Below are 13,553 nucleotides of genomic sequence, written 5' to 3'. Positions count from 1 at the left end.
GACCGCCCTCCTTGTCGAATGTCTGTTACGTATTTTATCGAATTTGTTAAATCCATGCTTGCAATCGTACATAAGTTCCTTTATCATGTTTGGTTTCAAAATTACCGCGATTAAAAGCTTATGCTGAAATAAACTAAAAACTACATCGGTAAACAAAACTGCTATTGCAATATTTTATTTAGAAACATTTCTTACAATTCTAACGATACAAAATGTGAGGAAGTCTGTTACTAAATAAAGTGGAAAACTCATCCGATTTTAATGCCTGTCTAATTTTAAGGTATTTTTATAATTTTCTTATTTTACCTGTAACATTTTCTTATTTCAATATAACACAAAGATCGCCGAATACAAGCAGCTCGATATACAGTATATGTTCTCTCACAGCCTTGCCTGTAGGTACTGCTAGTAGACGACTTCTTATTTTAAAATCTGAATGTGTTTTGACGGGTGTTTAATGTCCGATAAACCTAGAGGATATTAAAGGTGAAGTGTATCTTATGTGATCGGAATTGTTACTATGCGTACATTATTTTGGTTACAATATCAGAGCATGAGAAACAGATTATTATTGCATAGCTTTATTCGTTCAAACGAGCTTTAAATATTGTAAAACAGCAATGAATAAATTTACCTCTCATTTTCGTTCATTACTGGAGCTATCGTTCGATGGATACATTTCGTTACTAATAGCGGCATTATTAGGTAATAGTGATGAAAAGAATGGCAAATTATATGTTTAAGTATTCTTTGGTGTCATAAAACTAGAAAATTCATAACATTGTCCGAATTATTTTATAGTGGGGGAAAGAAACTTTTCAGAACTTTTGAACAATTTACAACGATTTACATTACAACGCTACTAACTGAACGATTTTCCCCAAAAGCGGAAGTATTTTTCTAGTAATCGTGGGAAGAGCGGACTTGAATACTTTTCGTGCAACTTAATTTTTAACTTGTCCACAGGAGGTGAAGAGGAGAGAACGGGCTGAAAAAGAACGAGTCGCTGCCCAGAACGAGTTCTTGAACCGTTCCCTGAGGGGCTCCAAGAAGCTACAGGCGCTGGAGAGCGGCACCACCGGGGTGGACAATGATGCCTTCTCTCAAGACGAGACCCAGGTCGCCGACGCAGGAGTCTCTGACACGGACGACGTGTTCGAGGACACCCTGCATAAAGTCATCAGTGAGTAACGTTATTTATAGCTATTAGTATAGGGTTGGCTATCATTTTTGTCGTGCATTAATTGCGCCAAAGAGTTCCTGAATTGCGCCAAGCCCTCAAGGTCGCCAAAAGATGTGCCTTAATTGCGCCAAGCCCAAGCCAGGTAGGTGTGAGTTGCCGGCAGAAGGAATGTCCTTGTTTACGTGTCACGTGTGTCATTCTAATCTAACCTAACCTATCATATCCTAACCTAACCTATTCTAACCTAATGTAACCTAACCTAACCTATCCTAACCTACTCAATTATACACTCAAAGACGGCCGCCAACCGATTATTAACGCATCGGGTGGCTCCCTGGATTAGTTGGTGCAGTTCAGGAATACTACTACCACTACCTGACTCTGTCGTCAGGTCAGTTGGCGCAATTAATGCTCGCCCATAATTTTTATCTCTGAGGTAACGGGTTCTAATCCTGTTAATCACCAAACCTTATGTGTTATGGTGCCGCGACTCTATAGGCCTATTGATATGTATATCAGTTCTGGACAGCCGACCACCCTAGGATGTGTAGGTGATAAGGGCTGGTAAAATAAGGGTGTGGGTTAGTTTTAAAAGGGAAAATTAAGAACGGTTTTTACTCGTGACGTACAAAATAATTTAACTTTTCACTACACCTTTGACTATACATACACATAGATTTGGTTACCATTTGTTGCTTTACAGGGGGGTCGATATTCAGAAGTTGCCCTACATTTCCTCTCTGACTATAAATAGAATTAGACGTCTAATTTACGAAGATATATTTGAGCATAACCTACTCATTTTTATCTACAGGCATTTAAAATTGTGTCAATTTTAAGAGACAAGAAATTCTTCCTTTTTTCAATTTTCACTAGTCTCAAAAAATAGTAACATAGGCTAGTTATTTGTGGAATATGACAAATTTCAAAGAATTTATTTATGCCAGGACACGCTGTAAAACCAATACCTTTATTGTTTGGGTACACTTCAAAATAAATTTGTATAACTGCTAAAGCTGCCGTCAATACAACAATTTTGATATAATTTACAAGCAACCAAGCAAATAGTTTAGATAATCCCGCTCTGGTTGGGCTGCACAGTTTATGGCTTTATGGTAATGCGGTAAGTAAAGCGCCTGCAATTCTTTACTCTGCTACCCGCCGTACGCAGTAATGTTAAATTAGAAGACTGATTCATTGCAGGCGCAGTTGCATATTCGCTTAGTGCATCGCTGCCGTATACGCAGAATTATCACCAACTACTAAACATTTTTTGTTTCCGTATTTCTAGCATTACTTGAATAGATTTTGGTTTTGTCCTTGTATATACATTTGCAAAATATTGCACATTTAATGAGCTAGAATAAAAATAATAAATCGACCACTCGAAGAAAATATTCTTTCTATTATTTGACATAGAAACTATTCATTCATTAATATGTTAACGATTTAATTAAGTTACTTAAGTGGAATGATCGTATGGCCTTTAAGAAGATACATTGACCGATCTTTTCAATTCGTGATAGGTGGAACTTGGTGAGCCCTGAACCTCTGAGTTACGGCATTATTACATAATAGATCAAACTATTGGAGATTGTTGGGATTTAAACCCGATAATCTAAGCCTATTTGCGATTAGAGTCATAATTTGACGTCACGTGGTTGTTTCTCACCAATGGCGTGTCGTGGCGCGAAAGACGTAGCGTAGATTTCCCGTCATAATTAGGTCAGTAGTGATCCCGGAAGGGGGAATGATGCAAGACTCCCACCCCATCAACAAACACAATGATTTCATTAGCATATTGCTACTAAACGTCTACGGCTGGCGAACTGTACAAAGCTGAGGTGCTTGTTTAGAAGTTATAAGGTTACCGGTTCAATCCTGAGAGAAGGCAGTAGCTTTTTGGCGGTTCGAAAATGAGCTCAGGTGTCCTTTATCATTGGAGATTTTATTAGATGATCCTTACTAAATGATTTCATAAGTCCAAAAACCATCTGTTAAACTGGTCTAAACAATGCAGAGATCATCTAACCTTAGACTAAACCAAACTCACGTAGCATTCATTTCAGCAATACGTTGTTACATAGAATTGATAGCTGAATTGTTGATTATGATTATAGTGCTATTATTGCTCTCCTAACATGAGAAGGCCGCCAGTTTGATCCTAAGAAAAGTCAATAAGGTTTATGACACTTCAAAACTGGACCCAGCTGTCTTTGATTGGCTTTTAAATGGTCCTGGCTATTAACAGCTGATTTTAGTAAGCAACACATCAACACAGCTGAACAAGGTTTCTTCTTGCACTCATCCGTCACCTCGGGCTAAAAATAGTACAATTGTGTCCTCGTCTCAATGTAATAACAAGCGGCACTATTATTAATTTGCAAACGTAAACATTTTGTCCAGTAAACGCCCTAAGTGTTAAACCGCCACATTTTGAACACATTATGAACCCTACTGTCGACATATTTTCCACATATCGCCCAGCAAATGTTTATTTTAGGCCTGACCATATGGCGAAGAGGTGTTAGGTAGGTGTCAAGGCCTCCGCCATACAAAGTTCCTCAGACTTTTAACTGTTGTAGGTTTTCGGGTATTTGAAGATCTTCGCATTTTGTTTGAAAATTGCTATATCTCCGAAACATGTAAAATTGAAAATGGTTTATGGTAATACACCTGCAAGTTTCGGTCCTGTCTTGGAGCCATCTTCAGGCTGTCCACAGAAACTTATTTTATCCATCTTCTGCTGAAAATAAAAATATTTAAACATAGTGAGGTTAGAACCAGTAAAATATTGTATAACAATGTTTGTTAGGGAAACTGAACAATGTTTAGGTATGTAAACAAAACCTTCTCCAATCGAACTTAAAACTAAATCAAACAACCAAAAATAATTGTATTAGGCCTATGCAGTACTATTAAATATTAAATTTACAATCATGTTTTATCTGATTATTACATTTTATTTGGTTGTAAGGAAAACCGGGGTCTACGGCAACCCCCTAAGTTTTAACGCTGTTTCAATATTTTATTTAAAGACCAATAATTTGCGTAATTATTAAGGTCAGTTATGTTTTGTGCGCACAATCACAACATTTAGTCGGGCTATAACTTAGAGTAATATTTGAACTAAAACACAATTTAAAGTAGGTATATGTTAATTTTGTTGCAGTGGCCCATAGCCTTAAATGGGCCGTGACTTACAAAAGATTGCTCAACAAAGCCCATATTGATATACACATTGTTCCAAATCGTGATTAAATTATGCATTTAAACTGGTTTTAATGAGTACCATACTAACTAGCAGGTTAGAGGCTACGTTTTGTAGTTGTTCACTTAAAGCCCATATTGATATACACATTGTTCCAAATCGTGATTAAATTATGCATTTAAACTGGTTTTAATGAGTACCATACTAACTAGCAGGTTAGAGGCTACGTTTTGTAGTTGTTCACTTAGTTTTGGGTGTTGAATGCGTAAAGAAACATGTTTTATGTCCACCCAAAAAAGGCATCTGTAAAATCGGCAAATAATATAATAATTGCATAGTGATTTTCCGACCACAAGTCTTCATAACTACCTGAAATTTAATAGTAACACCACCCTGTAAAGTTCTAAATTAAAGAAACACTTCCCTTTTCACTTGTTCCAAAGCCAAATGAAACTATATCAGACTATTTCTACCTGTACAACATCCACTATCATTCCAAGGATAAAAACTCCCCCTCTTCACCTGACTAACACCCTCTACCTGTAACCTTTTCACCTGCCCTGGAGCGTGTCGTAACACTTCGGCCCAAGTAACACTTCGGCCCAGTAACATTTCGGCCCGAAACCCTCAGATGTGGCCTACGGTCCAACTCTCGACCTGCCCACTAGTAACACTTCGTCCCAACAAAATATTTGACAGGTTAGGTTAGGTTAGGTTAGGTTAGGTTAGGTAAGATTCCACCGATTCCCCGTCATGTGAGGTCAGAGGATGCAAGGGGTGACGGTTGGGCGACATTCCATCAGAGGGTGGTTGCAAAGTATACAGGTCATGTGCCTCTTACTACCTCTACCTAAACTGCGTTCCTTAACCCTTGTCAATTTTTCGTCGGGCCGAAATGTTACTCCATTAGCTTATTTAATCATCTGTAAAAGCGAGTGGGACGAAGTGTTACTGTTTTTCTAAGAAATTTGAGTTTGGCCGAAATGTTACTGGGCCGAAGTGTTACTACATCCCCTGGAGGCGAAGGCGAGTGTTTTGTCTGAGTTTTTGTCGGCACTTATAGCTCAGTTCTGAGGGGAAGGCGAAGTCATTTCGTATTCCGTGAGCGGGAAGGCACCTTACCGTAGGCGGGGCGAAGGGAGGGGGACGACAACAATGCTTGTAGATAGAGTGAGTGAGACAGTGAGTTTGTTCAGCGCTCACGTTTCGTAGGCACTCTTCTACCTTCGTACGCTTTCTTTATAGCAGTCTGTGGTGAGATCGGTGCAGTGTGTGTAGCCTCTGAGTGTAAATTCGCCTCAAAGTGAGCAGTGAGTGAAAGGGGTTGTGGCATGTGATAATAGTTTAGTGCGGTAGTCTTTCTTCGGAGTTTCAAAATTGTTAGTGTAATTTTAGCGTAACTTGTTTTTGGAAAATCTGGATGTTTATTTTGTTCGTAATTTTATTGGAATACGAGTTCAAGGGGGTAAAACTATGTCATGAATGATCTAGTGACAATGTAAGTTCACAAATTTGTACAGTGTTCACAATGTATATATACATTTTTATTTAGGAGTTTCTATGCAACGCCTAAACTCATATACACATTTATTTCAACCACAATGAAAAGACGTAGCCAGACGTGTTATTTACATTGCAACTACTGCAAAACATTTATCGCTGCAATCTGCTTTGCCGTCGCTCTTATCATGTGCTTATTGGACAATTAACACCAATGTAGCAATTTCTCGGTATGTAAATGCCTGTTTTCTCCGTGTTGAACTCAAATGACGTTTTCCGTCTCGGCTATGTTCAATTTCTGTTTACATAAATGTCCTATTGATACTTATTTAATTATTGAACACAGAAAAGGTACCTTACCGACTCGGTGTTTTCGATTCTTGTTTAAAGCCCTGCACACACCAGAGCGATACTCCGTGCGATACTGGAGCGGGCGCGATACTTTTTCTTGGAAATTCTCTTGCGATACCAGTGGTCCGTGCGATACCATGGAGCCTTATGGAGCCGCACACACCAGAGCGAACCGCGATACGCGATACCGAGGCGAATGCGATACCGTAGCGATAGTATCGCGGTAACGCTGCATGCACTGTTTGCAGCGCTGTATCGCGGCGATACCAATGTGGCCAAACTATGAACTACTCAGTTTCTTCTGTTCTCTGCAATTTTCAAGAAAACACTACCTTTATTACTTTAGTACTTTATTTATGTGCTTCTTGACTTATGATTTTATTTTACAAGATGTTAAACCAACGACGCTGGTTCCTTCAGGTCAAGTAACATTAATAACAAAAAAGTAACTAACTACAGTATTACAAAACTACATGATGTATCAAATGAAAATTAAAGATACTTTATATAGAATTTATAAAGGTATGAGATTTGATCAAAAATGTATCTATATACATTTACAGAAAAGAACAAACTGTATTATAGCAAATCATGTTAACTTTTCATTAAATCACGTTTTAGCAACTAGAAATTTAGAATAGGGTTCGTCTTTATTATTTGTTATCAAGCTGAGTTTTTCTGAAGAATTTACAATAGAATTCCCAAGCATTCACACATCTTGGATCAACCGTTCTTTATTGATGTCGTGTACCCACATTTTCCTTGCTCTTTCATCTTCTAGCACGGCTAGTAACAGCAAATCTTCTTCGTCAGACGATGTCATAGGTTTAAGTTTACACACTACACAGAGTACAGTATACAAACACTAACTATAAAACAACACTTTTATAACAACTAGAGAGTCTCACAATCACCGCACCCTACGCTCTGAGGTGTACTGGCTTTCCCGCGCGTCCCTTTCCCGCTCTGGTGTGGAAGCACCGCTTTTCGCTGCGATATTATCGCACAAGTATCGCAAATAAAATTCTAGGAATAGTATCGCGCCACTCCAGCGATAAAGTATCGCTCCGGTGTGTACAGGGCTTAACGCCTCTGAAACGAGTAAACCTTTTTACTGTGGTAACACTGTTCATTTTTATCTCACACAATTAAATTAGACTGTGCCTTACTCTAGTTCAATTCCCGTGTGAGATAACAGAACCATTTTAAAATTTCCTTTTATTTAATGGACCCAACATAATTTTATTACTCCTTGCGTTTATATTTTTCTATTTTTTCTTAGTTGGGAAATCTATTAGACCCAAACGACGCAATTAATTTATTCTTTCAACTTTCCTTAGTTGAAATTTCGTTAGACGACTTTGACGTCACAGTAACTTTAAAAATTCTATTTTAACAATTTTACTAGTGTACATGTTGCTCGAAATCGAGCAATTGCAAAGAAGTACAGGAGTTACATATAAACAAATGACTTGTTTAAAAACTGATAACAGTCATAATTTCCTATGATTTTAAAAGAGTCAACTAAAAGATTATTAACTAATGGAAATACTTACAATTTACTTAACGGTCCTATTCCAGTTTAAATTTTTAACTAACAAACTGCTAATGGACGGGAAAAGGTAAGCTTACAATTTAAGTCAACGTAAAAAATCTGTCAGCTTTTATAATTTGCCATACCTAAGTTATTTAGCCAATTTGTAGACAATAAGGTGTAGGCTACTTTAAACTCTACAGAACAGTGTTAGGCAAAAACTGGCAGAACTCTGAAATGGTGTTATTTATCATAGGCATACTTATATGCCAAATCATTAAAATAAAAATTCATTAATTAATAACTTATATCATTTATTATATCATTGTAATAAATAATCTATATATATAATCTATATATATAAAAGAGGATGTTTGTATATATATTTGTTTGTTTTGTTTGTTTGTTTGGGGGTGATAAACTCGGACACCGCTGAACCGATTGCCACGAAACTTGGTACATACGTGTAGAATGTCATGGAATAGGTTTATACACCATCAATTTCGTGATCCGTCCAATAGGCTCCGCCCCAGTGGCTCTGGAGTTTCCCATGTTAACCTTATGAGAAATGGAATTAATGAATCTTAACAGCTGTTTCAATTAAACAAGTTGGTTCTGTTCTATGATGTTCAATAGCATTAAAGTTACAAGGATTACCAACAGGGTGCAGCACTATTATTTCTTTTACATTTATGACAACAGCTAATTTGCAACCAAAAAGGTGAGTGAGCGTAGCGAACGAGCTAACCTGAAGGCAAGTGAGCGCAGCGAACGAGCTCCAACCTAAAGGTGAGTGAGCGTAGCGAACGAGCTCCAACCTAAAGGTGAGTGAGCGTAGCGAACGAACTTCAACCAGGACGTGATTGAGCCATGCGAACGAGATCATCTTGAAAATTAAGAAGTTAAACGGGGCAAAGCCCGCGGGTTACAGCTAGTCTATCATAAAGTTTAAGATTAAAATAAACCTACCACATAGTTGTTTTATTTTTTGGATCAGCTGTCTGAAATTGTGAAATAGGCATTTGACAGTTCTGATTGTTTACATTTAAATGACAAAGCAATTGTAAACATTGTGAATTTTCTCATGCTTCCATGGAGACCAATTATTAATGTTTAATTTCTGACAACAGCTGGAGTTTCAAAACAATGTTTGTTTCCCATGTTAATATTAAGGAGAAATACGAAACTTTAAAGGGCCCCAGGGCCTCACTCTCTTAATTATTTATCTAAAACGAAAGTTTCCTGCACAACTTCACGTTACGCTCTTTCCAATGACACCAAAAACATGTCAATCGGTTGAGTTGTTTCGGAGGAGTAATTGTCACAAAAATCCTGCTTGCGTATTAAATAAGTATAGATTAGTGGTGCTTTTGAAAATAGAACTACGAATATTATTGTACAGGGTGGCCAAAAAATGAGTAAAACAGAAAATAAAAATAAATCTAAACTTCTACTTACAATTATATTTTTGACGTTACTCCACAACAATGTTTAGGAATGGTTGAAAACATGCAAAGACGAATTTTATGTAATAAACAATGGAGGAAAACATGTAGAGTAGAGCAAGTTTGTACAGCTAATAAATAATAATTAATTGCCGTAAAATGATGAGTACTTTTTTTAGGGCCGCCCTGTATACGTATCTTTATTAAATTGAATTAAGTTATAGTTTGAAAACACTCCTTCAATTAAATAACAATCAACTTTTTAGTGTATTAGTTTGATTTCTGCAATACATTTTTTATGGCTCTTGATACTTAAATACAACCCAAGCACAATCGATGAAGACTTTTTCTTAGGCTTTGTCGAAAATGTTATTTAATCTTATCACGCCTATAGTAGTACTGTAATTGCAATTCAATATGCTTTGCACACAAGATGGGGGTCGTACATCATGTTTTGACGTTCGGGTTCCCTGTGCTCCACAAACGCAGGGTAAGTTAGTGCTATCGACGTCCTCACATTAAAACCGCACTTTTACCAGATATTTTCCGGTTAGTTTGGCCCTTTGTCTTGGCGCTCATTTGCCTCTTCATGGTCGGGGGGTTGCCTAACCAAGCAGCAAACAGAACCTTGTTGTCTTCTCATACGGCATCATGCGAGAAAAACATGTTGAGTAAATATAATCTGGGACAGCTTTGATCACACAGTCTTCACAGCTTCTTTCGGGCTTTCACGAAAATGTCTTATCTTGAAATGTAAAATTTGTGAGTTAGTAATTGTAAGTAATGAATTGCAATTGAATTTGTGAGGATAGACTTTTAAAGGGAAATATTCAGCAAAGGAAATCATTTGGTACTATTAAAATTCAGTCATATAAAATTTATACACTATGGAGGCAAACTAAGCAACAGATCTTGCTTTGGTTTGGATTGATTTTTTGAAACTTATTTTATTACCTAACTGATTTAAATATTATAGCTATGTACACAGGACTGTTTTTGACATTACTTCATGCTAGGCCAGAGGGACACTGCATCATCAAGTAGATGCAGTAAAATAAAAATCTATTGATTACTAACGGGATTTGAACCCAAGACCTTGGGGACTAGACCTGCATTCTCCTCCTAAAATAAAAAATGGAACAAAATGTTTTCAAAATGAGTTTTATTTATGATTTTCTATTTGTTTTCGTTCATAGATTCTTGGAGTTTGTCTCTTTACTTATGGGCATCCTGAGTAAAACATTCAAGTTATTTTTTCTTCCTTTGAAGGTAGAGGCGACAATTAAAAAAGGGTATGTATTTTTATTACGAAGTACAGGACCGCTTGGTCTCCATTGTCCATTCTGACTTTTCAAGATCAACCTGATTCCTAGGACAGCACTAATCACTCAGCTGATAGCTATATTATGTACAGAGGGTAACAACATCCATCTCCCACAGGCTATGGCGAGCTGGTGGCTAGTTTGCAGAGACTCCAGTTGCAGCTGAAGAAGGCCGGGCCAAGCTACTGTGCGCTCGAGGCACAAGCTGGCGCTGTGGCAACACTGCTGCTAAGTCCAGGGTTCGGCCGAGCGCTCACCGTGCACAACCGAGTGCAACAGACCTGGCCACAGCATCGAACCCATCGACCTGTCACCAGCAACTCCCAGACGCTTGTCAGAGATGTGAGTAACTTACTTTACTATGACTACCTATTGACTTTTCATATAAGTTAGTGCAACACGGGCCCTGTTTTCAGTTTCACTTTGCTGCAGCCTCGCACCCACCGACCCAACCCTTTTCCCTATGATCGGATGGGGCTGATTCACAATTTATATAAAAAAAACCACAAAAATATAAAAGTCAATAACTCTTGCATATGACTAAGGAGTTTACATAAAAATGTGTAAAGTAAAATATTCTGTACCTAAACGTTTACTATTATCTGGGAGGGAATCCTGGATCCCCTCCTCTCTTTACTGGGAGCTATTTTGTACCCTCAGACACTCCTGCCTCCTTATGGAAAAGTTAGATGGACACCCATATATGTATATTATATATTCTGCAAAACCATCTGAATGAACATATTTTCTGTTAAAAAAGTAAAGTGGACCCCACCTACTGTAGGACTTACAATTATGACTACTTTAGCTATTTACTGATTGGGAAGCTATTAAAAAAAAATAATTAACACTTCAATTAATACTTGTACATAAAAAGAAAAGTAATTAGAAGGGTAGTTATGGCTGGTTAATATTAAAGTGGTCACCGTCCACTAAGGGTAGTATGTCAACCTATTATAAATTCACCACCCCTCTGGCCACTGCCATTCTGTATGGAAAGGGAGCTTTATGCAAGGCCTGTATCTTGGGATTAAACATACCTTCCTTACTTTGTTTTTGTGTTTGGTTTGGTAAGACTTTTTTGTATTAATTTGTTAGGCTATTAAAAATTTATTGATAGGCCTACATGAAACTTTTTATTAAATTAATACTGTGTAGTAAGAAATATAGACAATTTAATGTATCTTTGTGATACTTTTTCTATTGTTTTCTGCAATAATTTGAGCGCAACTTAAGAATTGGATGTTAAGCTGGTATTAAGAAATTTAATGTTGAACGGATAGGAGTTAAAGGTAAATGGTAGGCTCTTATGTAAAAAGCACTCAGTTTAGAATTATTGTACTTTACATTTTTGATGTTACATATTTATTTGAACTTTTTCAACCATCACTCATTCATATACTCTGAACCACCTTTACATTTTAAAGGTCAACAAATAGTAAAATAAAATTATTTTAAACTATGGTACTGGTAATAGAAATGACCTAAGCCGAATAGAAATCTACTATGAGAATTAAAAAAAAAAATCTACTCAATCTTAAAAAAAAAAAATGTTAAAATCCTTTTTTTTTACTACAGTACCACCCAATATTCATATACAAAAACCAATTAATTTATGTAAACGTAACACTCTTGTGCTAAAATAACATAAAAATCCATACTTTCATTTAAAATGATGCCCAATCTTAATGGAATGTTACGTCCATGTCACTGGCCCGGCCATGACGGAATTAGTACATAAGAATTATGCTAATATTTAGTACCTATTTCGTACTATTTAGTACCAACAAACAAAAAATTAGTACCCCACTCGGTACCGGATAACTAATTAATTTAGGATTCCGGGCCAGTGACATGCTGGCCCGGCCATTTTCGAATTTGATCCTAATATGTATACCATCATTTAGTACCTATTTCGTACTATTTTGTACCTCCATTAATATAATTTGTACCTCAAAGAAAACCAAGCTACGGGCCCATTAACTGTACAGGTCAATGACCCCTCAGCCCGGCCATATCGGAACCTATGGTTATAAGCTATACTACTATTTAGTACTTATTTCGTACTATTTTGTACCTCCATTAATATAATTTGTACTTCAAAAATAACCAAGCTACGGGCCCGTTAACTGTACAGGTCAATGACCCCTCAGCCCGGCCATATCGGAACCTGTAGTTATAAGCTATGCTACTATTTAGTACCTTGTTCGTACTTTTTTGTACCTTTCGAGGTAAAAAAAATACCTCAAAGATAAACAAACTACTTATGTTACATATTGTATGTGTAATCATGTTATTGTTAGTGGTTAATTACCCCTCAGCCCGGCCATGTCACAGTTTCTAGTTATAAGGTATGCTATTATTTAGTACTTAATAATTAACAAGTGATGCAGTTATTTGGTGGTTATCTCCAACTATTTAGTTCTTCATATTAAACAATATGTACTACTCATACAACCCAAGTAATCAATGTGTCGAGGTTTAGGCTATTTTGGTGCGAGGGTACTGTGGTGATTTTTTTATATCATTCAACATTAAGTTCACAACTTTGTTAATTTTTTCTTTCTTTTTTCTTAATTAATTTATGTTGTAAAACTTAACGAGCTGTTGGCCCGTCCTACGTACGGGAATTTAGTAGTCAACTAAAACTGAAGTAATATCAATATTTCTAGAATGTAGAATGTTAGCGTCGGCTTACAATTTTAAACTTATCTTCTAAAAAACTGAAACCCTACACTAAAATTATGGCTTCAACATTCCCTAGTTTTCAAAATTATTTGTCTTTCAGTTTTTTTAGTAGTTTTTTTAGAAGTACAAATTATATTAATGGAGGTACAAAATAGTACGAAATAAGTACTAAATAGTAGTATAGCTTATAACCATAGGTTCCGATATGGCCGGGCTGAGGGCCATGGATCTGTACAGTTAACTGGCCCGTAGCTTGGTTTTCTTTGAGGTACAAATTATTTTAATGGGGGTACAAAATAGTACGAAATAGGTACTAAAT

The 13,553-nt window shown here is 36.8% G+C and overlaps 1 protein-coding gene across 3 annotated transcripts in view; it reads left to right on the top strand.

Annotated features, from left to right (window-relative positions):
- Nucleotides 1-13,553, top strand: part of LOC128985917 (protein PALS1-like) — a 171,350-nt gene that overhangs the window by 140,779 nt on the left and 17,018 nt on the right. For all 3 annotated transcript variants that reach the window (XM_054405902.1, XM_054405903.1, XM_054405904.1), the window contains 2 exons: nt 967-1,183; nt 10,665-10,888. In XM_054405902.1, coding sequence (XP_054261877.1) covers nt 967-1,183; nt 10,665-10,888 — 441 coding nt within the window. The remainder of the gene's footprint in view (nt 1-966; nt 1,184-10,664; nt 10,889-13,553) is intronic.

This window comes from Macrosteles quadrilineatus, unplaced genomic scaffold (assembly GCF_028750875.1).
Source record: "Macrosteles quadrilineatus isolate MER2022 unplaced genomic scaffold, UCM_ALF_1.0 Scaffold_2__2_contigs__length_208266976, whole genome shotgun sequence".
Taxonomy (NCBI): Eukaryota; Metazoa; Arthropoda; class Insecta; order Hemiptera; family Cicadellidae; genus Macrosteles; species Macrosteles quadrilineatus.
Note: the sequence above shows the minus strand (reverse complement) of the source record. Positions and strands in the feature narration are given on the sequence as shown.